Below are 26,365 nucleotides of genomic sequence, written 5' to 3' on the forward strand. Positions count from 1 at the left end.
GGCTGAGGGAGCTGGGTCTCTTTAGCTTGGAGGAGACTGAGGGGTGACCTTATTAATGCTTACAAATATATAAAGGGTGAGTGTCACGAGGATGGAGCCAGGCTCTTCTCGGTGACAACCAATGGTAAGACAAGGGGCATTGGGTTCAAACTGGAACACTGGAGGTTCCACTTAAATATGAGAAGAAACTTTTTCTCAGTGAGGGTGCCAGAGCACTGAACAGGCTGCCCAGGGAGGTTGTGGAGTCTCCTTCTCTGGAGACATTCAAAACCCGCCTGGACACATTCCTGTGTAGCCTCATCTAAGTGTTCCTGCTCCGGCAGGGGGATTGGACTAGATGAACATCCTGTGACTCTGTGACAGACCCCACCGGACACCCACGGTGGGGATGGGAGCGCAGGCCATGATGCCCCATCACAGAGCATCCCGTCGCCCCGCGGCGGCAGCAGCCCCTGAGGCGATGGGTCGCCGTGCTCGACCCCTCCCACAGGTCCCGCCCCGCGGCTCCGCCCTCGCCCCGCCCCTCCTCCCCCCCTCCCGCCGCGAGCCCTCGCTCGAGGAGGGGGGGCGTGCGCGCGCGCCGGCACTTTGTTGTTCTCTCGTCTACCGCGGCGGCGGCGGCGGCGCGGGAAGGGCGCATGCGCGGGCCGCAAGCCTTCACTCCCCCCGTTCCACCCCTCCCTCCCCACCGTCCCCCTCTAAACCCCCCCCTCGCGCTCCATCCGGGCACTGCCGAATTAGCATTGACAGCCGAGGCACAACTTTTTCCCCAGGCAAAGTGAAATCAAGGCGCGCACTCCGAGGAAATATAGTCCCTCCCGTTTCCAAGCCCCTGCCGTCCCCATTGGCGGGGGCGGCGGGGCGGCGGGAGGCGGTGGAACGGCTGCGGGGCGGAGCGGGGGCGGCGGGGGAGGGGGGGCGGCGCGGGGGCGCGCGGGCGGGGGCGCGGGGGGAGGGGCCCCCCTACTTTGGCGGAAAGTGAGTGATGAGTCTGTGTCCCCAGCAAAGAGGCAAAGAACTTGCTTTGCAGACTGAGTAGTTGTTTCTTTCGATTGTTGTTGTCGCTTTTTTAAAATAGTATTATCGTTACTGCCATTCCTTTTTTTTTTTTTTTTTAGTTTTTCCTAGCCTTTCTTTCGTTCCTTTTTAAAATTACTTTTTTTGTTTTTGTTTTTGTTTTTTTTTTCCGTGGAGGGAGGGGTGGCTGCCTCGCTGGCTGGTGGGTCGGTTGCAAAAAGCGAGAGAGACAAAAAAAAGAAAAAAAAAAAAGAGAAAAAGAAAAGAAAGGGAGGAAAAAAAAAAAAGGCAAGCCAAACAAAACCAAACCAAAAACCAAACCAAACAAACAAACAAAACTTCATTCGGATCTGAAAGTGGCAGGAAAGTGCCTGGCAAGTTGCAGGGATGGAGCTACACAGCTTGCAAGAGGCGTTAAAAGTGGAAATCCAGTGTCATCAGGTAAAAAAAAATAAAATGATAAGCAAATAAAAAATGCTCTTGTATCCCCGGTGCTTTTTAGAGGGAGAGGAGGATCGGAAGGGAGCCAGTGTTGCATGCTTATCAAGTAGCCTTTGCTTCTTGTCGCAGGGTCTATCGATCAGGGGAGGAGGGGGGGAGCGGGGCCGGGGCCGCGGCCGGGGCGGCGGGGGAGGCCGGGACCGCGGCAGGGGCCCCCCGCGGGCCCCCCCGGCCCCCCGCGGCAATGGCGAGCACTTCGCCAAAGTAGTTTTGCAGCTTGTTTGGCTGAGTTTTTTTGTGTGTGTGTGTGTTGTGGAGATGAGGAGTTAACGTTGCGGTTGGTGCTTGTGTGAGTGTGTGTGTGTGTACGCGTGTGCGTGAGTGTGAGTGCGTGTGTGCGAGTGTGTGTGTGTGTTGGAGAGATTAGGACGAGACTTGAATATTTATGAGCTTTGCTTGAAACTGACTCGCAGTGTTTACTTGCCTCTTTGTTCCTTACCCCCCTCCCTCCCCCGTCCACACACATACATACATTTAAAAAAATCCATTAAACTTGAAACAGTTTCTAATTCCTCCTTTTTTGGGGGTGATTTTTTTTTTTTATAGAAACTAGTTGCACAGATGAAGCAAGATCCACAGGTAAATGCAGATCCTTTTTTTTCCTCTTCTTCAATATTTTATCCCTGCTGTAATCAGCGCAGTTGTGCTGGGACAGCACGATGAGAAACTTTATCAGTAAGAGATCTCATTTTGTAGTTTGCACTGAGCTTTCTTACTAAGGAGGGTGTTTTGTGTGTGCATGCTTTCGTACGGCTTTGGTGGAACTGTTTTGCCTTTGAACAATTTCTAGATCGCAAGTTTATTCATTACAGGGGTTAGTTTACACTTTGCCTTTAATATGCATCTTATTGCCGTTTTTGCAGAACGGGGATCTTAAGAAACAAATCCATGAAAGGCAATCAAGGATAGCAGCTCTTAATGAGAAACAAGTAAGGAACAGATCGATTCAGTTGTGTTTGGTTTCTCTTCTTGTTTTTACAATGCACTTTCTAAACATCCGAAAAGTGTCTGCGTTAGCTGAAAAATACCGACAGCAGAGAATATAACATCCATTTTCCTAAGCGTAAAGTAAGAAAATGCATGTTTTCAAAATGAGGTCGGATTCTCTGATGTCTTGCTGGGAGAAAGAATGATTTTAGTACTAGTAGTAAAAAGATAAGCAGTAGTTAAAACGAAAAAAAAAAAAAAAAAAAAATGAGGCGTCCATTTTGAGTTGGTCGACATGTTTTAGGAATATGGAAAATTCTCCTGTCTTGGGCTACTTTGTACACTTCCATGTAATGTGCAGAGCAAGAGTTGGGAGGGAGGAGGCTGGAGCCCAGTTCGGAGCCATTTCTGTGTTTGATTACAGAACTGATTTTTATTGATCACTTTATTTTATTTCTTTTCTTCTTCTTAATTTATTTTTTTTCCTTCCCTCCCCACTTGCCTTTCTCTTCCCTTGGTCTGATCTGACGTGTTCGCTTTTGATTCGAGTTCACTTAGGCACTTTCACTTTCCCCCCCCTTCCAAAAATACGAATAAAAACAGATTAACCTGTTTCAGCTGCCAGAGGGGGAGGACAAAACGGAGGAGGGGAACAAAACAAACCAGAAACCTTCCTTCCTCCCTCCTCCTTCCTCTCCCCCCTGCCCTCCCCAAACTTTCTCATCTCTCTTTTTGTGCCGAGTGACCCCCGGGCCCGCCGCTCCGCCCGTGACCCGTTCCCCCCCCGGGAGGAAAGTTGCAGGGCGCGGCGGGGGGCGGTGGGTCTTTCAGCACCGCGGACAGCGGCCACGCTGCCGCCGGGCGCACACTCACGCCCGCACACTCGCATTCATACTCACCGAACTATCCGCACCCCCCTCGGCCCCCCGTCCCCACTTTCAGGACTTCCAGCGCAGGAAGGGGAGTTGACAAAGCCATTCCCCCCAAGGGGTGAACTTTCCTTCTCCACCCCCTTGGCCCTCTGTTTCCCCCCCCCCCGCGCTCCTCCACCTCCCCGGGGGGCCGGCGCGAGCTGAACCGTGAGCTGAGCTCCACTCCCCGTCTCTCGGCTACTGGCCCTGCCGGCGGCGGGAGAGAGCGCCGTTCCTCCGGAATGTAGCGGGCCTTTCAGCACCGGGGTCGGGGACAGCGCCCGCGGGGCGCCGGGCCGCCTGCCCCGAAGCAGCCGCCTCCCTCCCGGCGAGGGACCTCCGGGGGAGAGGGGGCACGTGTGCGATTCCACCCCTTTCTTCTCCTTCTTCTTTTTTTTTTTTTTTTTTAAATTGTTGGGGTTTTTTTTCCTTTCTTTCTTTCTTTCTTTCTTTTTTTTTTGTTTTGGTTTTTTTGTTTTGTTTTGTTTTGTTTTGCTGGAGTTTTGCTTAAAGTTGAAAAGTGATCCGTGCATATATAATCTGTGCCCATAGGTGATGGTGATTATCTGCCACCCTTTTCCTCCCAGTTTATTGTAATCAGAATTTGTCAGCACTCTCAATTTGGTAGTGGAAGCTTCCATTTTGTGAGGAAGGGGTGTGGGTTTCTTCTAACATGGAGAAAAGTCTGCAGAGTTTGAAGGTGGGGGATGGGGCCCCATTCATGCTGAACATTACCATTTTGATTGCTTTGATGCCATTTTTGGAGGGGGGAGGGGATAGAATACCCTACTCAGCAGAGCACAAAGATGTTTAATCACTGTATAGAATCAAATCAGATACTTTCTTTTTTAAAGCAAATCTGACACTACATGATAGCTAAGGGCTGTTAGTCCTTTTTTGCAGTGTAAAACAGCAAGTTGTTGACTCTAATACTACTATACTGAGTAGAAGATTTTCTTTTTTTAAAACAAGGTAACAGCCTTTACTGCAACAATGCATCTTTATGTGTTCTGTCTTCAATATGGAAATAGTTTTACTGTTCTAAGTGGGTATTTAGAACATACATTTGATCATTTTCCCCTGTATTGTAGCAACTATTTCAAGGCTGTTTAAATTTTTATGATGATAGTAAATGAGAAGCTATTTATTATGTGTCATGTTGGAATTTAGATAAGGCAGAGAGACACATTTGAAAATACAGTTTGACTGTTCTGATTCAGCTCGGTGAAAAGGTTTTTGTTAAGCTTGCACAACATATTTGTGTATAATCCAAGCTAACTAGTAAACAATCATTGTGTGTTTATGACTTGCCCTTCTCATAATCTTCTAAATGAAACTATAAACTATTAAGTAATTAAACATCAAATACTAAAATTCTGTAAATAGCAAATTTCTTGTAGCAGGAAACGTACTATTTTTAGGCAAAACCCTAGATTTCTTTTACTGATTTCAACATCCTGTGCAACAAGAGCTTATAAATAAGGGACTGGCTGGTGATGTGATGTCCTCTTGCTCCAGACTGCCACCTCTGGAGGTCTAAACTGAAATCTTTCTTGGGTCACAAGTGAAATGAGTTTGGAGGTCTTAGCCTTTGACCAAGTCACAAAACCATCATGTAGCTTTGCAGACTTGCTATAATTAGTAGCTGCTCCTTAGCTAATGGCTTATAAATGAACTAGCGGTCCTTGAGGGCGTGAAGAAAGTGCACTGAAGGCTACTGAGACAATAGATAGGCCAATGTTGGAGATATTTAGTGATTTCAAGCTCTGACCTTTGTGGCTATACCAAAACACTGACATAAACTTAAGTAGGCCGTGTAAGTAGGGAGGTTATTTTTACATATGTATTTACATTCCTTCCCTCCTTACCCCCTCCCCAACCCCCTCCTCAATTTGTTTAGGCACAACTAATTCATAATTCAATTATGTATACCTTTGCTTGTGCATGCACTGAATACAAAAGGTGCTACAATTGCATTTCAATTAAACTGCACATGTGGATGATGAAACAGATAGTAAAATGGATGGACGATCACATCATCCACATCTGTTAGAAATATAGCAGCGGTGAGTGTTATCTTCCAGTACCCCTATTAATCAGTTTTCCACTGTAGCCACTGGCATTTGTGGCAATATTTCCCTTTCTAGAAACAAACAGAGACAGAAAGAACTGAATTACAAACTCAACTTCTAGTGCATGAAGTAAATGTATAAAGTAGACTTTTATGCACAGTTGGATTTCAAGTTGCAACCTAATTAAGGATCCCTGGCCAGTCATCAATGTTTCTTTTATGTTGATGCTTTAGAGAAATATGGAAGTAAATGTAGTTTTAATATTTTCTCAGTGTTTTCAAATAAGTATTGTAGAGCCATAATTTTCATTATTGAAACAGTGCAGCTTCAGTCAATACTTAATTTGGCATCCAACTCGGAAAGACAAAACTTACTTTTGTTAGAAGTGTATCTTTCATATACTACAGTTTTGATGAATTGTGATAGCATTTGAGAGTGGGTTACCTCTTCTTTAACAAGATATGATGTGTGAAGACTCCATTAGTTGGTCCAATGGTTTTACACCTTCAATCTACAGCACATGCAGAGCAGTGGTAACATTTTTATTTAAATTGTCAAGCAACAAGCATTTATATGTAAATAAAAGAGCTATCATAAGAGCCAGCATTGGCCTTAAAAGCACACCAGAGGTGTTCTGCTGCATGTGTTTCTTGCTTTCTTTATGTCCTTAAAGAGTCATTAAGGGTCTTTTAATTTTAGAAAGTTTTCTCTTATTAATTAATAGATCAAGATAAACAAATAAACAAACCTTTAACCTCCAGTTGGAAATTACTTGTTATTGATATAAGTATTAAGTAGTAAGCCAGGTCTTAAAAACTAACAATAAGCACATGTGGGCTACTGTATTTTCAACTGTGATGAACTCTGAATTCAGACAGCCTGTCCTGGAGCGCGGTAATAAAAATATGTCTTCCTGAAAGACATTATGTGTATGCCGTTCACTTGTGCACTGCCTCATTTCTTTACCATAATTTACTATCTATGCAGAAAATCAACATTAGTTTCAGGCAGACTCTCCCGGCCTGTGTTATTACTGGTTTGTATTTTTGGGTAGTATATCTGAAATTAAATCGCTGACTGTGTTTTGCCTGTGGTGATCACCAGCAAAGCTTGTTTGTGGAAAGTGTTAGACTTCTTAAAAATTAAGTACAGTTCTTACGCCAGTTGTTGGAAACTATTGAAACTATTTAGCTCAAGATGTCTGATTTTACTGATATTGTATCCTTGTTTTGGGAAAAAGGAGAAAGTGGCTTTTGTGGTTTGTTGAAATTCATGCTGTGCTGTGCCTGGAAATGGCAGCATTGTTTACATATATTAAAGGAGAAATTATTGACATTTGCCAAAGCTCAGTATTTTATATGGCTGAGTACTTTCAAAATTGTTTAAGTAAAATAAGTGTTATAAGCTTCAGTGAAAACTGAGATAAAACCTGAAAGGCATTTCCAAATCAAGTAGAACCTAATGTCAAACTCTGTCCCAAGGTACACACAGCACAGTTTGTTGTGGCAAGAATTGCATCTGTATATGTTCATCCCAGCAGACTTTGGTTTGAAGGACATTAGTGAGCACCCACTGAAGTGGAGTGAGACAGGGTGTTGAGTTCCCAGTTGAAGTATTAAACTTCTCAGTCACTGTGTTGAGTCTTTAAACACAAAGGCAATGGGTATTAAATATGTGCTTGACTTTGCAGTTCTTCCGCACATTGAGGTCCTGCTGACTGTGCTGGGAAACCTGACTAACTGCCTTTTTTTTTTTTTTTTTTCCCCCAATAGAACCAGCTAGGAATTTATTGTTTGCTTTGCCATCTGTAGGAAAAGTGACAAAACTAGGGAAGAATTTACCTTCAGTACCTTGGAGGAGAAACTTGCAAGTATAGTTTGCATAATGTTGATGCTAGCATTCTGTTTGTGCTTTCAGTAATACAATATTGAGATTCTCTGTTCTTATTGGGGAAAAAGGGTAATAAAGGACATTTTCATAGAGGTGAAACACAATGGCAATATGTGTACTTGTGGCTTTCTGCCTTGCATGAGGTTGCCCTTCTAAGATTCATGGAAATTGTACATCCATAATGAAAATGTGTACTGAAGGGGGTTAGAACCACCTTTTGTTTGGTAGCTGCTTGACTGGCATGTGAAATGCTATTTTATTCCAGCATTTTTCTTTGACTGTACACTCTTCTCTACTTGTACAGTATATCAGTTGGCAGGGCTAAGAGTTGAAAAGTGAACATTACATTCATTCTAACCATTTTAAAGAGTTCACTTTGATATTTTAGCCACTTAAAACACCTGCTGTCAGAACAGTACAATTGATTTCAATTAACTTTGAATTTCTTCAATAAGATGACTCTTATAATAACTCCAGTAATCCCATGATGCCTCATTAGAGGAGCGGGCTATGATGATTATCCCTGTGATTTAGCAATTTTTTCCTTACAATGCCTTTGTCTATTCAGAAAAAAAGAATTATGCCAACAATACCTTTTTATTTCACTTCTGGTTTTATACTAACGGTACTTGCTACCTGTTACACATTGTAAAATATCTGATCTATACTTGCAGCAAACAGGTATTTGTTCAGATGTACACAATACTTTGCTAGGGAAACCCTTTCAAAGAAACTTTAGTTCTATACAGGAACTCAATATCTTGGAGTTAGAAATTGTTTCAATTTTTTAGACTCTTGGACAGTTAAAACTGATGCTTCTGCAAGAGTCTTTGTCTAGAGCTCGGGTTTAATGGAACAAGTTCTTCACTGGCTTATGCCATGTGTACAGCTCATTCAGAACCCTGTATCCTGTCAGATGTTTATAGTTCACCTTGTTTCAGGATCTGGTTCACGCACTCATTCTGCTTGTGGAAGAAAAGGAAAACGGGAATATATCTCTAAATGTCTCCTTCCGTAACATCATACTAGAGAAGGGGTTTTGAATGGTGATTCAAAATCACATTTCCAATGGGTACTGCATCACTCTAAACACTTCTGATATGTTCAAGTAGAGAAAATCCCTTTTCATCTCATTCCATATTTGATTTTTAAGTTGAAAGCATGAAGGCGTATAAAGACGCGTTAATACAGTTACTTTTAACTTTTCCCTCTATGCCTTTCTCTCTGTGATCAAAGATAAAATATGCAGTATTTTTGTACTTGATTATAAAATGATACCTCACTCTCTGCTCCGCCCCCCAAAACAAAATCTGAAGCATTGACACAATTTCTAATCAATAGAGTTAAAGGGTAGAAGTTAGCAAATCAATAAGACAAGGCCGTAGTAAATGGTGTATATGTGGCCACGATGTCAAAGAGGGAAATTTGTGCACACAGAATAGTTGGAGGTAAGGGAAGTACAAAAATGGGCTGCAAGTTTAAGATAAGAACAAAGAAGAACAAAAAAAGAATTGGACTAATTGAAATGCAAATTTGTCTTTCTGCCATTAAAGTAGACGATTATTTCAACCTAACAGACTCATATTTGGTCTATCCAATCCTTGTTATTGAATCAGTTTAAACACTCTTCCCTTATATGCATGTCTATAAAAGTATGTATTTTTTTTTTTTTTTTTTTTTTTTTTTTTAACTTAAGGTGGTACTACTTTCTTATTTGGAAATGTTCTTCTTGAGCCAAAATGTACTTCCTTAAACATGCTTTCTTCCCCCCCACCTCTCCCTTATTTTTTTTTGAATCAGCTACTTATTGTTATGTAGTAGCAATTTCCAGAGTGTCATATGAAATTGCTGATGCGGCTTAGTTCTGGCTACAACCTGCAACTGCCAATAGTAAGCATCTATTGAAATCTAATATGTACCACAGGGGTTTTTTTCACATTTAGAGGCAGACCCTTCTGGTTAATATACAGAGACAGAGGAAAAAATAGGAGGATGTGTGTTGTTGTTGTTTTTTTTAAGGAGTTAAATATATGCCGGAGCTTAAACTACAAAATGACACTTTTGACTGAACAAAAGCAAACCACAGAACTGGCCCTAAATGCAAAAATCAAAACACTAAGTATCTGGGAACTCTGTAGGTATGATGAGTGGTGTTAATTTGGGTTTTTGAGAGGCAATCTTATTTTCAGAGTTGGATGGGCATTGATACTGTGGCAAAAACAGTGTGCTCACTTGAAAGTTTGTCTGATTGCTTGCATTTAATCAAGAGAAGCATACAATTGGTCTTGAAACAGAAGTTAAATCTATATAGTGCATAGGTCGTTTTCCTTTCCACATTGATTTAACTTGATCATGTTGGTACTTTGTGATGTAGCTTGGTTCTTATCCAAAGTGAAGGAATGGAATAGCTTTTCTGCGCAAACTCAGCTGTTGATGACAAATTTTACAAGGTTACAGAAAGTGAAAATGTATATTACATTTTGATTAACATGAGTCAACTGAGAATCATTGATACTTTTGACATGCAGGAGAGATTAACCTGTGTTTTCTGTTATTTTCTGCTTTTCTAAAGTGCTTTGAATCAGCTAAGATTGCCTAAGGATTTATTGTCGAACCAAAGCTTTTCTAAGAATGAGAAAGACGAGTGAAGCTTCCATTCTCAGAAATGTACAGGCTTGAGTGTTTCTGTGTATAAATGTGCTTGCGTGTGTGTGTGGTTGGGTGTGAGCATAAGGTCTTTCTCTTTGATATCATTCAGGCAGAAAGCCAATATGCACATGTAAATGAGCCTGAAAATGTAATTAAAAATATATACATACTGGGGACTGTGATACAGAATTTAATATGAGATGCAGGTTACAAAATGACAAGTAACGTTCCCTATATAATCACTGATACCAACTCTCATCTGTGATTTATGCATCTCATGTGTTATTAAGTGCCGAAGAGATAAATGCTGAAATTATTTCTTTAGATACAATTTCACCACAATGAGTGAATGCAAAGTATGCCTTGCCCATTTTTTTTTCTTCAACTAAAACAAAAGCCAAAATACATCTACCACGAAAATGTTACTAGGGAGACTAGAAGTATTTTATATAAGGTCAGATAAAGACCTCTTTAATAACATATCTTTCCTGGCAATAAAATGTGACAAAATAGACCTACTTATGTCATTCATATATTAAGATCGAGGAGATTCTGCAAATTGTTAACATGCATCTAGGAACTCATATACTGATGGAAAAAGATAAAGATTGCCAGGTGAAAGATGTACAGGATCTTGGCCTTTATTTCAGTGTAGATAACAAAGGCTTGCACATAAAAGCTTACACAAGAGGCGTCTCAGAAACTCCCAACATTAGGCAAGAAGCCAGCTTTCTTTGACTGGAAGTATTTTCTAAAAGTTGGGTTAGAGTGCTGGGTGCAGAAGCTGACATTTCTGCTCACTAGCTTGGGGAGAAGCTACTTGGAAAATCCTTATTTTGCATTTAAAAATACAAGTGGAGTGCAGATGTATTTCTATCAACAGCTCTATAGGCCATAAATATATACAACCTAAGTCAGTGCCTTATTTACGTTATTTTATTAACATTCTTTGCTGAGTGGGCTTGAATGGAGCACAATCTCTCATATAGAGGATCTAATTATAAACACAAGGGACAGAACCAAATAAGCAGTCTTTAAAGGGAAAAGAGTCTGGCAGCTTTGTTTAAAGTGTCCTTTAATGAACTTCTTTAGCAGCTTGTATCTTAGCAACACATTTTATTACATACCAGTGCGGGAGAAGCAGTTTGCAGATGGAGTTGCACACAGTAATTTATTTCCCCCCCTTTTTTTTTTCCTCTCTTTTTTTCCCCTACTTCTCTGTGGTGACTCAACTGGAATGTGCAGAGTAGCTTTTCTATCACTGGTGGCTCACTCGAAATCCCTGATTGGTTCATTTGTATCTGTTCTGTTTTGTTAGTTGATGAAAAAGGCATTTAGTATGGTAAATGCATAGTGATTTTGCTTGCTCCTAGAAATTCAGATATGACTGTTTTGAATAGGCAGGGATTTAAATTAAAAACAACTCAAGCTTCTTTCAATGCACTTTTTTCCTTGTATGTGTTCCACTCAGCGCTAGTCCTCATTGCACACACAGATGAGTTTCCAGATTTGGAGGTTATTTACTCTCCAGTGTTACATGGGGTTGTTTTAATCTATCGTCTTTCACTCCTCTAAAACTAACTGGAATATAGCAGTGACAGGAACATTTGCAATCTTTTTTCTCTCTTCTTAGAAAAAACCTGACAGTTAAATTGCAAATATATATATATATTTATAAAACCCTGTTGTTTTAAAACCAATTGAAATACTGCATTACTGTCACGCCTTCAAATGACCTATAGTGCTTACCTTTGTTGAAATAAATACTTTTTCCTCTCTTCATTACTAATTGCAGACGAAGTTCTGCTTGTTTGTTTTGAGTGAAAAAGTCTGTGAGTAGCTTTTTTTCAACAGGGCCTGTTGAGGAATGAGGTACTACTGAAGATGTGTATGAGCAATAGAATCTAGACTTATCATTTTTTTTCTCATCTCGAATTAAAGGGGAAAAAAAAGCCTTTTATGAGCAAACTGAATACTATTGAGCTCAATTTACATTTTCTGCTAGCTAGGCAGGTGTAAATTCAGAAATATATTTCCCTGGAGTTCACTGGAGTTACCCAGAGTTTGCACTGGTGTGATAAAAATCAGAATCTGACCAGAGGGAGAAAAGCAGGTGAGAAGAGGAGAGGGCAGATGAAGACAGTCCAGAGTGTTAGGAGAACCAATAGAAGATGGAGATTGTTGGCTTAGAGTTACTGGTCTTGGGGATGGTTTCATTAAACTTCTGTTAAGAGCTAATGTGTTAAGGGTTGATATGAAAAAGACAAAAATCCATCAATTTCATAAAGTCAATTGATATTTGCAAATAGACAGGAGATGGTTTTTGAAAGAGATTGAATTGTTTCTTTGCTTAACATTAGTAAAATGTAAATGTATTTCCATTAACTGGCAAACTGAGTCCTTGGTTCAAAACTGAAGTTTCTTTTCACTCCAAAATATGGATGGATGGATGAATTTGACTCCAGTTTTCTGGTTTTGGTATGTCAGGTGGCACTGCATGTTGTCCCCTTTGAATCTGCAATATCTCAGCCTTATCAAGAGCATAAAGGAAGTCCTTTGAACTTTAAAAACAGAAAGTGTACCACAAATGGAGGAGTTAAAGATACAGCCCCAGCTACCTTTAAAATGCTCTGATATTAGACCCGAAACAGAAGGATGTCCTCTGAAGTCAAAAGCTATTAAGTTGCCATGTGATTAACTTACTTTTTTCTTTTGCAATTCAGTCCACTGTTTATTAACTTAAATTGGATTGGAAAAACTCTGAGCTGGGGGAATGCATCAGAGCCTTGCACAATCACCAGTATTAATGATGACAGCCTGAACTGTTGAACAAGCTAAATCTCGAAATTCACAATATTGCTAGACAAAGGGTTATATGTTTTTCTGCAACTGTGTTGGCCGTAAGAGAAGGGACCAGCAGTTCCTGGTACAATTCATGTCCTATCATGAGAAATAGTGTTTACACCATGCACAACATTTGAAGACCATGTCTCAGGATCCTTTTTTTTTTTTTAATGTGGTGGTGCTGGGAGTATTTAAGTGAGGTGTAAAAGCAAAAGTCTTAACATATTTAGAGTCATTTGGAAGAAGCCCTCAAGATCATGGAGTCCAATCATTAACCTAACTCTGGAATTAAACCATGTCCCTAAGAACTTCATCTACATGTCTTTTAAGCACCTCCAGGGATGGTGACTCCACCACTTCCCTGGGCAGCCGGTTCCAATGCCTGACAACCCTTCCCATGAAGAAATTTTTCCAAATATCCAATCTAAACCTCCCCTGGTGCAACTTGAGGCCATTTCCTCCATTTAGAAAGTTCCTTTGCAAAAGTTTCAGTAACAGAGAACAAAACAAAGAACTGAATTATTTTCTGAAACATTTAAGAAGCAATTAGAAACCTGTGCATCCGATGGACCCAAACAAATCAACCAGTTCCAGTTGTTTATTTTTCCTTCAATAAAGAAAGAAAATATTGTGGTTTTTTTTCCAGAAGCACAAACATTTCCAGAAACTTCTTTAACCCTCTGAGCACTAGCACTGCACCTCATTACAGAAGTACTTTTACCAAGGGAAACTTAAAGGAACTTCCATTCCCAGATGAAGCAAAGACTCATTTATAAACAATGAGAGCAGGAACAATAGAAAGCTGAGTGCATTCTGCATGAATAATATAACTGAGGGTTGTGAAAAGCCTATGATTTTCGTATGCCAAACTCAGTGTGGGAGTGCAGCATTCAGCTGATTTTTTTGACACTGGAGATTCATCCCTTCTCCCCACCACGTTTATATGCAAACATATAGACACAGAGGACTAGCACTGGTGATTAAAGAGGGAAGCCATCCGCAGTTCCTATGCAGTGATGTTGAGACTTGGATGTAAATTCATAAAGCTGATGTAACTTAGGTTGAAATCTAGACCAACACTTAGCTTTAATATATGCCTTGGGTAGGTGTAGGAAAGGCCAAAGACCTGCTGTAAGAATAGAGTTTGAGCGTCAGTCTGTATTCTTGGCTGAGAGTTTGATTTTTTTGCATTCATGAGTTTTTAAGTCAGAGAGCTTATGAGGCCTTCAGTATGAACTCAGAATTATGGCACCTTTAGATATATAATTTTTATTTATGAGAATAAATCTGGATTTAAGCTCTGAATTTCAGGCCTCGTGGTTGAAAAATTTTGGCTGCAGTTGTTTATTTTCTCTTTTTTCCCTCTTGCATTTTCTTAATTAAAGTCATTCTCCTAAAGGTGCTGAACAGTAGGCCCTTTGGATCTGGATCTGTCTTTGTTCTGTACGCATGTAGTGTTTGGCTTAATGAGATTCTCTTCCAGGACTCCTAGACCATAAGATAATGCAAACAGTGAGTAATAAATTGAAGGCAATAGTAGCTGATGTTTTGCCATACACAGTGGCAGAATAAACTTTCCCCATAACTCATCTGTGGGTGTCTTTGCCAAATATGTTACAAATATAGAGCAAACAAGGTGGAATTTTCCTGGCTTAGGCTGGCTGAGGTGGTCCATTCTGCCCGCTGTTATGGATTTGCTATCCTATAAAGATGTTTGTAGTTTTATAGAAAATAATATATGTAGTTATTTTGTTAAAGTTGACTTATTGGGGTTTTTTGCAGTTCAGCCCCTGGTTGCTCTTTGAAATTGCCACCTATTACACTGAGTGCTGTCAAATGGTAATGATGGATTTTGGAAGATGATGCAATGTCCTGAAAGCTGGACTGAAATCCACTAATGTATTTCCTGAAGATCTTTCAACTGTATGGCACCTTTTCTACTAGTGTTAGCTGGGCACAGTGGTGAGCAAAAGCTTTGTCTATAATTACAATTTCTGATGGTCTTCTGTTCTGCTTCACTGTTAAAAAAAAAAATAAAGGAAGGAAAAGGTGTTAAGTCAGTCAGATTAAGATCTTTTTGGTTGAGTTGAGCTGTTACTATTGACACTTTTTGAGCATCTGGGCCAGGTGGACTTAACTTCCCCCACCACGCCCAAACCACTCTATAAAAAAAAAAAGGTCCTAAATTGGCCAACTGCTGATACAATGTTTGACTTAATCTCTTGGATTCTTACTCTTTCATTAAGCTAGTTTCAACTGAAGCCACTGTTAACCACTCATGCTCTTTCTCTAAAGACTCTGCCTAAACCTTCAGATTTTGGTGTCACTTGCAGTTATTTCTGTAAAAAATAGCTTTAAAAATGTTATTCCAGAATGAAGTCCAAAGAATAACTAGCTGAAAATTACTACATATTTACTTAAGGATTCACTATTGCTTGATAAAGATCTTTTGATCATCAGATACTTATATATTCATTAGCTGGGCTGTTGCAACCTATTGTGCAAGTACATAAATTTTTTAAATGCGTAGTTCTCACCAGATTATACACATATGTGAACTGAGGTGTATTAAAATGCAGATTCTTGACACAATTGAGCTCAGAACTTTTATAGTCTGTTGGGTTATGATCCAGTGAAGGAGTTTTACCTTCCCAAGTTAGGATCCATTAGGTAGGAACAATTCTTCCAAAGTCATTACACTATTTTCAACTTAGAAAGGCTTGAAATTAGCATTAATGGAGTATTGGACTTCTGTGGGAATTTGGTTTGATATGCTGAATGTGCAATGAATCAGCCTTAAATAAGAATTATTTGGTTGCTTTACAAGCCTGTCCAATTTTATTCTGAGAGCACTGTCTGCTATCTAGTCTAAGAGCATCCAAAATGTTTTTTTAGTTGAAATAGCTTAGAAGGAGAAGTAGACATAGAGATGTTTCAAGGGCCAGATTTTGTGAAACATAAGGGCTTTGGCATAATTACCCTTCATATTTTAAGGGGAAAACCCCCCTCCACTTGGCAGAAGAGGTTTCCAGACTGTACAGAAATCAGAACGCTCAAAGATCATGAGAAACAGGAGTAAGAGATGATACCTAGAACAAAGAGAGTAAAGCTTGAGCTTATGGGTTCTTTGTGAACATAACAGGGAGGCCCCAGTATTGTGATGGAAAATTCAGAGGGATAGGTAAAACTTTGAGATGGGAAGGTGACTGTCTTTCCTAGTCCCCAGCAAAGGGGAGGCTGAAGAGCTTCTGTGAAGGAACTACTTGCAGGCAGGTTGTGACTGTATGCATACCCATAGGTCTGAGCCGTTTCCTCTTCCCACGTTTTCTCCTTCCACACAGAATCACAGAATATTAGGGATTGTGTCCAGTTCTGGGCCCCTTAGTTCAAGAAGGACAGGGAACTGCTTGAGAGAGTCCAGCGCAGGGCAACAAAAATGAATAAGGGATAGGAGCATCTCGCATATGAGGAAAGGCTGAGGAAACTGAGTCTCTTTAGCTTGGAGGAGACTGAGGGGTGATCTCATTAATGTTTATAAATATGCAAAGATGAGTGTCAGGAGGATGGAGCCAGGCTCTTGTCAGTGGCAACCAATGGTAAGACAAGGGGCAATGGGTGCAAACTGGAACATAGGAGGTGCCATTTAAATATGAGAAGAAACTTATTCATGGTAGCTAATGATGATAGGCAGAAATTCTGTTCTGCAAGTTTGATGCTAGATGGGTAATTAGGATGAGGACTGATACTCCTATGCACACTTTTCAGTCTTATTTCATTTATTTACATGAAGTTGATCCATTCTTGCATGGAACTAACTTTTGTTGAATGTATACCCAGGAAATGTGTACTCAGGAAATGTGTGGGGAGATCAATTTTAATGTCATTCAAATCAGTAGTAGTTGGAATTGTCAAAATGCTGTGTATTTGTATTTCCTAAGGCTAATATACTCTCTCCTTTTTTAATTACCACCTATAACTGGAGGTGTGATTGATTTTTCTCTACTGGAATGTCATTACTAGCCTTTCTATATTCAGATGACCGTGTTAGAATGTTTGAGTAACCCTCTAGTTAGAGTTACGATGTCTCTGCTCAGTGTAGTAATTTCAAGCTAAATGATTTAGTTTGGACTTATTCTTAACTTCCAAAATGGATGTGTCGGGTTTCTGCCCTTACCTGGATATGAAGTGGTAATGTGAAGCTGATCTAGCAAAATGTGTGAGGGACCCGCTCTTTCTTTTTGTTTAGATAGGTAAAGGTAAATCTACCTCAGCTTTAGTTAGGCAAGTAAGAAAATACATTAACATCATCTGAGAGGTGTTGACATCTGATGCTATCACTTGCCATGACTAATGTGATCTTTCTCTAATGCGGATGTTTATAATGCTCTCTGAGTAGTGCAAGCAATCGTATAGTGAAAACTGAACTTCCAGTAGTCACTGGTAGTTGTATTGTCTCCCAGCCAGCCCCCTATATTTACTGCATGGCCTTGGCTCCTTCACCCTGAAGGATTTTTAGGTTGAAATGCAAAAACATACTTTCCTGTGATAAGAAATCCTTTTATTTAGTCTCTTGGAGTTCATAGGAAGATGGTGGCTCTGCCCACATCAGTGAGTAGTGCAGTGCAATGGAAGGAGATCTGGAGAGCAGAACAGCGTTGAGAGAACAGAACAGTGCTGAGAGCCCATTGGTGCTGAGGACATTGTGCACATCCTGAGGGTTCAGGCTAGTCCTAGTCTGGTGCCAGAGACTGAGTTGCTGTTACTGCATGGATCATGTTAATTGTGTTCCCAAAGTGTACTCTTCTATTGAGTTTAATCCAGAAGGAATCCACTCATTCTACTCCAAGATAACTTTGTGATGAGAACCAAAATTACAAGATCTGCTTTGAGCAGATTACTAGGTGACCTGCTTCAGAAGTGAGCTCTTGATTTGGAAGTGGTAATTAATGTGGATTTGCCCAATATGTAGTCCTTGCTGATGGGTTCCTCTGACACTTAACACAGCACTACTCAACTTCAACCATTCTGCCTTCATAGTGATATCACAAGACATGAGCAGAGAGGAGGGGGCAAGAAAGTTGACCTCCTTGTGAGCATGGCTGCATCAACTGTATTCCTCTGTATTCTGCATGCCGGAGGCAAAGGGAATGAAGAACCAGCTCCTGTTATCTTTTCCTACACTGTTCTGAGGGCTAGAAATGTTTTACATCCCTAAGCTCTGGGCTATTACAGGTCTAATGGAGTTCTGGAATCCTACTTAAAGCTTTTATTTTTAAATTTCAGATGGAAGATCTATACCTCAGTATGGCTAGGGGCAGTGTTCCTCAAGGAGAAAAAGTCTCTTCCATGACATAGCAGTATTTTGGGTTGCAGTATGCAATCAGTTTATCTATGTTAACAGAAGTTAGTGCCTGTTGATTTTGTTACCATGCTTGTATATAACATTAGAGAGACACTTTGGAACTCCTTGTATTTCTTGAAGAAAATGCCACCCATTCAATTCTTCAGTAGGAATTATGGCCTCTCCTTTCAGATGCCTAATATTTGTAGCATTTTCCAGTATGTAAGACCCAGAAAAATCAATGTGATTCATAAACACAGTTGAAACTTATTTTGTTTAGTTCACTTTTAACATTTTGCTCACCACAGAAAAGTAAGCAAACATAATTGGAAGAAGGCATACTTGTGCCATTCTTTAATTTTAAATAATATTGACTGTTATAAAACAAGCAAACAAATTAGTAATCTTCCAATATTGGAAGATTTTTGGGAAAAAAGTCACATTCTTTCACCCAAAACTTTACCACTGCAGACCTTCAGTGCTACTAGAAACTGTGTAAGCAGTATGGTAGGGGATTGAAATGCCAATAGAGCTTCCTTTTACCAGACTGAGGTTGGGTTATAGGGGGGGTATAGGTTGGGTTAGGTCTTATACTGACCTAATGGTATGAGAGTTGTGCCATAATGTAAACAACAACTATGTTTTTTCCAGCAGATGCTCAGATACCACAGGTAGAGTTGACCTTATATGATTTTTGCCTGACACACAGTCATGATTTCATGTTGTCAGGATGTTTTTCAATGGCATGACACTCCTCCTCCACAGTAATGAGTCTTAATTGAAACACATGACTACATTGCACAATTAAATGGAGAACTGAGTGTGCTAAGGGATTACTGTATAGTGGTGCATGTGGTGCGTAACAAACATTTCTTTAGAACTCTGTGAAATACATGCTGTCTAAAGGTAATCTATACAGTAGTCCCCTTACTGCAACTACAATAGAAATTAAGGCTGGGTCTTCTGTGAGCCTCAAAGAAGTGACAAGAAGAATGAGGTTCTGGAACAACTTGCCAGTAGAGAAAGTGAAAGCAAACAACTAGTCTCTTAATATCCAGGTATATTTGTGACATGCAGAAGCATTGAGGAGCCTTGGATGGCAGCAGGAGAAAAAAACACGTAGCGGCCACCTGTTTGTGAGCTATGATGTTTGGAATTCTTTCTGCAGGATCCAGAAAAAGATGTTAAGGGATGAAAGGCTAATTCAACATGTTACTCAATCTCTATTCACAATATATGGGGAGTCAGTTTTTTGTCATATATCTTCTGACATACAGATCCTTTTGTCATATTAAGAAACTGATTTCAAAAATTATTTTCTGTTCTAGGTCTTGCAGCATCAGTCATAGGAGTATCTTTTATAATAACTTGAATACAGAGCTTTTTCTGAAATAGAGATTGCTGACTTAGTTTGTAGGATAGAGTTGGTATTCTCACAGCAAGTCAGAATATTTCTGACACTTCAGTTTTCATTATGATTTGGGTACCTGGAAGAGCCATGAAACATTTTTCTGGAGTGCAGTGTTGCACTTGGATACATGGTGGTAAAGAGAGGACTCCCTGCACAGTGACAAGGGTGACAGTTTATGTTCTGACACTGGTATTTCTTTTTTGCTGCCAGGAAGCACCAGAAGATGGCATGGTTAGTACAGATGCATGCCTGAAAGTGAATGAGTGAGCTTGTGAAACTGCTATTAATAATCTTGGATAGGGTGTTGAACACTGTCATAAAGAAAAGCAGCAACATGCAGTATTTTAATCTGTATTTCTTTCTTCTGCCAGCAAGGGACAGCAGCAAAGTCCAGCCTATCCACTTATTCGTTTCTGAGTCTGGGTGGCACAGAAAAGGGGAGGGAGAAGTGAAAAGAAAGCACGTGTGATGTAATCTTGGTGCAACATACACAGAAAGGTCAGCCTTACAGAAAACTGATTATTGATGGTAGCTGGGAAAGATGGCACCTGCTTTCAAGAATTTTGATATAAACATTCCTGTATCTGCTCTGTATTTGTCAGTTCAACTCTGAAAGGCACAGACTTACCCTGTTGCTTTCCCCTTTTCTCCCCTAAGTTCTGAGAAAAAAATGCTGTGAGGCACACAGGGTATTAAGATACTATTTTACTGTCCCAACCAAAGAGCCAGAGTCTGCTAGCTTTGGAGATTCAGGGTATAAAAGAATTTGCTTTATTTTAACAATCCCAATGTTAGAAAAAGTAGGAGTGTATTTTAAAAAGTTGTGTTTGTGGGATTCTACAGTATTAGCAGGCTCTGTGTGGCCTCCTGACATTTTCACTGCAGGAAAGGAGGAGGCTTCCACACCTTGGGCTGCTCCTTCCCACACACATGGGTCCTGGCTGCTATCCAGAGGTAGGAGAATTGGTGGAGCTTTGTCTCTTTTAGTCACCATAGCCTGACCAATGCACATTTTACGAATAGAGGCAGAAGGTGTATTTGTTTTCTCCCATGGGAGGAAGAGGAGAACAGGGGAGTAGCTGTGTATGATGTGAAGGCATGAGATGAAGGCATGAGATACTTTGACTTGAATGAACTGTGCCAGCAGATAAACATTTACATTATTTTTTTGGTGTTTGAAAAGCTCAAACAGTAAGGCTACTGAGAAGGAATAATGCATGTAAGCATATTTGAAAGGAAATTTTTATTTTGACCAGATATAGGAAGAAAAGGATTGCCTGTACTTTAGTGGACCCAAAGTTTGCTTCACATAACTGAAGCTATGTAATTTTTTACCTGTTTAATGAAAGGGTGCTTCAGAGCAGCTCAAGATTATGGACTAATTGGTTGATATTTCTCTAGTCTTCTGGAAATGTAAAGAACTACGAAAATGTGAAGAATTATAGAAATTCTTAGTTAAGAAATAATTAATACAGTTATTACTTTAGGCAAGAGGAGAACCACTTTAAACTATCTCCTCTACCATAAGTGCTTCAGCATGTGACTTCCTGTGACTGATAACCACTGTGTTTTAAAATTCATAGAAAAACTATATGGTTAAGGTTGATAGTAAATAGTTGCTTTGATTTTTTTTTTTTCTTTTAATATCGTCGGCTATCCAGAAACTGATACTTCCTTTTTAAGGGCAACTTGCATTCAACTCTGTGACTTGGTCTTTTATGAATTTTTGAGGCAGAGAGCTTGATACAGAGTCTGATTCCAATGTGTGCCAGGAGTGACTACAGAAGTTGGTGGAGTGCTGTAATGCTTAAACTGCTTTTAGACTGACAACAGTACTTATGTGGGTACTTGGAATTCACTCTGCCATTCCATAGGCTTGTTTCTGCAAATGGGACATTTGAATGTACAGCGACATCTGAGGGATGGATCATGTTTTCTTTTGGTTAAAATTTTCTGAAATCAGTGCATTTACAGTGGTGGAGAACTTAACTCAGTATGAGTAAAGGTGGGCTTTAAACAGAACTATCAGATAAGTACACTCAGTTCACTCTTTTTCATCTCTCCTAGAGGTACTATGTCATTTTCTGTGGTAACTAGTGTATTCTGATGCAGAGATACATATAAGCACATTGAGTGGCAAAGGTGTATAGTTGGAATTTTCATGCTGAAGCCAGGTGTGTGTTTATTTCACAAAGAATCTGTGTGTATGTAGAAGTGTAAAGAAGCAGTAATTGTTTTACATTGTTGACCACAACCTTTGGGCATTGGATAATTATTTCAAACTTCTTAGGAGTAACTCATCTTAGCCAGTATCTCAGACTATCTGTTAAAGGATACTGGAATTCCCTGGTGGTTGGCAGGTTAGAAAAGCTGTCTGAAAGAGCTGAAGAAAGATTTGCATCAGACTCTTTTTTTTTTTTTTTTTTTTTTGGGGGGGGGGGGCGCTTTAATAAGACTAGTTAGTAGCTAGAAGTAAGCATTACGTTGGATCTTTCTGGAATTTTATATCTCTGCAGTATCATGTGAATCACTTTGCAGATGGGATGCTTCCAAGTATTAAGAGTCTATAGATGATGTAACAAGATGTAATTTTCAAACTGAAACTACACTAACCACAGTGCAGGGAGGAAATGCTGTGCATGTATAAAGCTAACATTACAAGATTATAGTCAAAAGCTTGTAAGGAATATGGGAGCTGAGTTTTAAATGCAGTTCTATATATGTAGTTGCATTGCCTCTCCAGTATGCTCTTTGGTGTATTCCTTATGGCATAAGGAATAGTACAGCTAAGTGCAGCTCTGCTCTGAGAAGTGTCAGTGTGTACAGCCAGACTTCTCCTGCTCAACAGATCTGCTTTTTGCTGTGTAGCTTAACGATGCAGCATTGGATTTTCAAAAGCTCTTGACAGTGGCCTATACTATCTCTTGCTGGAGTCAATAGGAGTTTTACTATTGACTTCAGCTGAAGCAGACTAAATGCTTTGACAGTGAGAGCTTTAGTTGAAACCTGTCTGTAACTGTGTGTACCTTGTCCCAGAAGGGACTGATCACAGCTGCACCTCTGGTCCTGGCCCCAAGCCCTTGATCAGTGAAGTTCCTGTCTCTGGTGTCAGCCTTAGTCCAGCAGCCTCTGGGGTTTTCTTATTGGAAAGGAACAATAGACAGTAAGACTCATGCTCATTAAACTTCACTAAATTTGTTGGAACTGCCCAAGGAACATGTTCAGAAGTGGATTTTTTTCCCCAGTTACCTTTAATGTGTTCTTTCCTCTCCAGATTCAGTCAGTGTTGCTGTCACCAGTAGAGACTGGGCCAGATCCAAAGCCATTTCAAAGTCAATGGAAAGGTCCCTGGCTTACAGCACGGATGCAGTTCTACTTCTTTACCAGTTAGACTAGTTCTCACTGCCTTCAGTGGGCTACAGATTAGTCTTGCTGTCCTTGACAGCTGAGACAGTGTGAGTTTACAATGGGGAAAATGTATTTATATTCACTCTTGGAAATCCTGCAACATCTGAAAGGGTTTAGTTTAGATTAAGAAAATCCCCAATTCCAAAGCCAGAGGTCAAGCAGTGACCTGGAAAGTTTCAAATGAGGGTGGAACACTGGTGCAGCAAAGCAAAGGAAAGCAAAGAGAGGTTTCATCTAACTGGGAACCTGAAGTCAGAATTAATTCTGCAAACAGATGTTTCCAAGGCCAAGTTATGCATGTGTGGAAATGGAATTATAATAGGTGTTGTTTTGCTTCTTTAATCGACACTGCAGGAAGCTTTCTGTAATGTTGTTGACCTTCAAAACACTTTAGAAACATTGACTCAGTTAAGTCAGGCTACAAAAATGGTGTGGATCTCAGGTTGCTGTGAATGCATAGCTGTGGTTATTGAGGCCTAATGGTCCTATGGCATTTTAGCTCTCTTAAATATATTGTTCTGTGAGCATAAATGCTTTGGAAACTAGGTTTTTGGTGGTTTTGTGACTTATCTTGGTGCTTAAGGAAGAGGCAAACTCTGAATCAAGGTTTTGCAGTGACAGGGGCATCCAAAGGTGTTCTCAAATATTGTGAACCTATGTGAAATTGCACAATAGGTTCAAAGTAACACTTGATTTTGTAAGTATCACTTCCTTAGAAAGTGAGCTTTAAAACGGTTTTATTAATTTTTTGTGATACTTTTTTATGTTGTTTTGTTGTTTAGTTTAGTTTTGTTGTGTATGTTTATTTGGTTGTTTTTTTAAGCTCGGTCTTATCTAAGAGTTTCATCTGCCATCCCATGGCAGTGGTGGACACTTTGAGCTGAAATGGTGCCCTTGCTGTAAGTAGCTTGGTGTTCTTTCCTACTTAGCAAGTCATAAGAAGAATCTTTGCACCCTTTTCAGCACTAGTGAACAACATTTCTACTCTCCCGTTTATTTCAGTAGGCAGCAGTGACATTTAGCCAGCCCAAGAAAGGGCTAAAAATCTTGTAGGACAAGGCTTTGACCAGGATTCCTGCTCTAGGAGCTGCTGGCCACGTCCTTGCTCCCTCTAATGGGAGCAGAGCTTGGCTTTTGGTCCATCTATGCTGTTGCCACCAGATTGTGCAGCTAAAACTGTATTTTGCATTTTGAATTGGAATTTGCACGGGGTGGTAACATTTTAAATTTTCCCTCTAGGGTCTAGGTAATAGTGATGAAGGGCTATAAGAAACCCCTCATATTGACTGAACCAAGCACCCTGCTTTACTCTTCTGCAGAGCTCTGGGCTGGCTTTTCTCTCAGAGGCGGCCACTCTAAAAACCTCATGAAGGAAGCAAAAGTTTTCTGGAACCTGTAAGACTTTGGTTTGCTGCAGGGCGATATTTAAGTGCAGGGCGATATGCCAGCCAAATTTAAGGCACAGTTGTAATGTGCTGCAGAAAGAGGTCCAAAAAACTGTCTGCTCTTCAGAGAGCTTACTATCTTTGTCTTCCATCTAGCAACTAACTCTGAGTAAAGGCAGCAGAGGAATTGACCACTTGGTAACTAGGTAAAAGCTTAATTTAATTGCAATAGTGACAAAGAAAGGGAGGAATAAGAAGTATAGAAAGGCCCCAGATTTGATGTGACTTGGAAAGAATATTCTGGTCGCTGGCTTGTTGGCTCACGTCTTTGGAGACAGAAGGATTGTGGCTGCCATTTACCCAAACTATTATTTACGAAAGCAAAACTGGGCTGTATTTTTTTGTGACATGTAGCACATAGATCAGCAAGGTCACATGTAATGCAATAGCAACATTTTTACAACCAGAAAACACCTGACATGCCAGGTATTTTACTGATAGGTTTGCAGCATGCCACAGAGTGGATTAATCCCATGGACCTGTCATATAAAATCTTTCCATTTGGTTGCTTTATTTCACAGAATGTTCTGTAGCAGTTAACTAAAGACTATTTATAACCATGTTAGTAACTAATATTAAATTATGCTTCAATTTTTACATGAATTATCACAAAAAAAATTCAAATGAGGAATATTATCCGTATTCTGTCTCCCAGAAATAGGGATTTTCATGTATACATTGGTGCAATCAGCATGGTAATTTACAGTTACAGAGACCTTCAAAAAGTCATGCAAAACCCATAGGGTATCTATTAGTGCTAGAGTTTTAGCTGGAAATCTGATAGAGCTGACAGATGTGTGCTGAGCAAGCTCTTGTTCCTTCCCACACAGTTTCTTTGTACTCACTCATGTGTGAACTCTCATCCACAGCACTGGTTTCTTCTCAAAGCTCGAATAGCTCCAGTTCCTTAACACACCCCAGGTTAAATTCATTTCTGATGTAGTGCATGATCCTCCACCAGAGAAAGCTTGATTATTTTTTTCTGTGATTTACACTGTTGACAGAGTTCCCTACTAAATTTCTTGAATCTTAACTGTGCATAGTTATGTGGTGTTAAGATACAGAGTCTATGTAAAAAGCATGCATTGTCTGGAAGTTATGTGATGTGTTGAAGTGTAATATTGGTCTTGTGGCTTGCTTTGTACATTTTATTTTATTTTGGTGGGCCAGAGGCTTGGACTTCATAGCCAAATGGAGGCTATGGTGAAGTTTGATCTTTGCTTCTGTAGTTCTGTAATGAAGCTTTCCAGTAGGCACTGACCACACATCCTGATACCTCTCTGTACTTTAGTTTCTTTCCAAGCATATTCTGCTTGGTGGTAGCATGACAAATTGTTTTTTCTGCTTCCTAGCTGGAACCAACAGGTAAGTGCAGTTGATAGGCTGAGCTATACACTCAAACTGACACTAACATTGCTATTTAGAAAGCGTTCTAGATACATCCTGCATCTCTTCAAATGGATGCTTAGTCTGGGTGGTGGCCTAAATGGCACTCCAAAGTGCAGCATAGTCATAGTCACATCTGTCCACTGCTCCAGGTTTTATCTTGCTCATATCCAACATCAGGAAGTGATGTGTGCCTCACATTCCTGTAGAGCAGCGGGGAGCTGAGGATGTGTAGCATCTCTTAGGAAGCACCTTATAGAACTGGTCTACAGCTTGCCATGCTTCGTGTTCTTTGTGACTTGCATTTAGCGGAGTGTCAGTGCCTCTCACAGCACAGAGTCAGGCTTCCTCAGAGGTTTCACACACCTAAACAATTGTTTTATATGAGTGGAAGAGGGAGCAGATACAGGCTGTGATTTTTAGGAATACTAAAGTCTTCTTAAGCAGGTCAGATTTTTTTATTTCTATATGCAGCTAATTTTTATCATCTTGTCACCATTTTAAATCCTCCTGATTACTGTTCGCTTCAGTAGCCTCCAGGTGCTTCTTCTTGTATGTGGCAA

General features: G+C 40.2%; 1 protein-coding gene across 4 annotated transcripts in view; it reads left to right on the top strand.

Moving 5' to 3' along the window:
* Nucleotides 1-360: 360 nt before the first annotated feature.
* The window catches only part of PHF21B (PHD finger protein 21B), a gene marked incomplete at its 3' end in the record, with an annotated part of 163,991 nt that continues 137,986 nt past the window's right edge, over nt 361-26,365 (top strand). For 2 of the 4 annotated variants that reach the window (XM_080363723.1, XM_080363725.1), the window contains exons 1-3: nt 361-1,458; nt 2,065-2,097; nt 2,382-2,447. In XM_080363723.1, the coding sequence (XP_080219849.1) occupies nt 1,405-1,458; nt 2,065-2,097; nt 2,382-2,447 (153 nt within the window). In that variant the 5' untranslated portion in view covers nt 361-1,404. The remainder of the gene's footprint in view (nt 1,459-2,064; nt 2,098-2,381; nt 2,448-26,365) is intronic. The other 2 variants (XM_080363724.1, XM_080363726.1) reach the window with 1 other exon arrangement.

The sequence above is a fragment of the Nesoenas mayeri genome, assembly GCF_963082525.1.
Source record: "Nesoenas mayeri genome assembly, chromosome: 1".
Lineage (NCBI taxonomy): Eukaryota > Metazoa > Chordata > Aves > Columbiformes > Columbidae > Nesoenas > Nesoenas mayeri.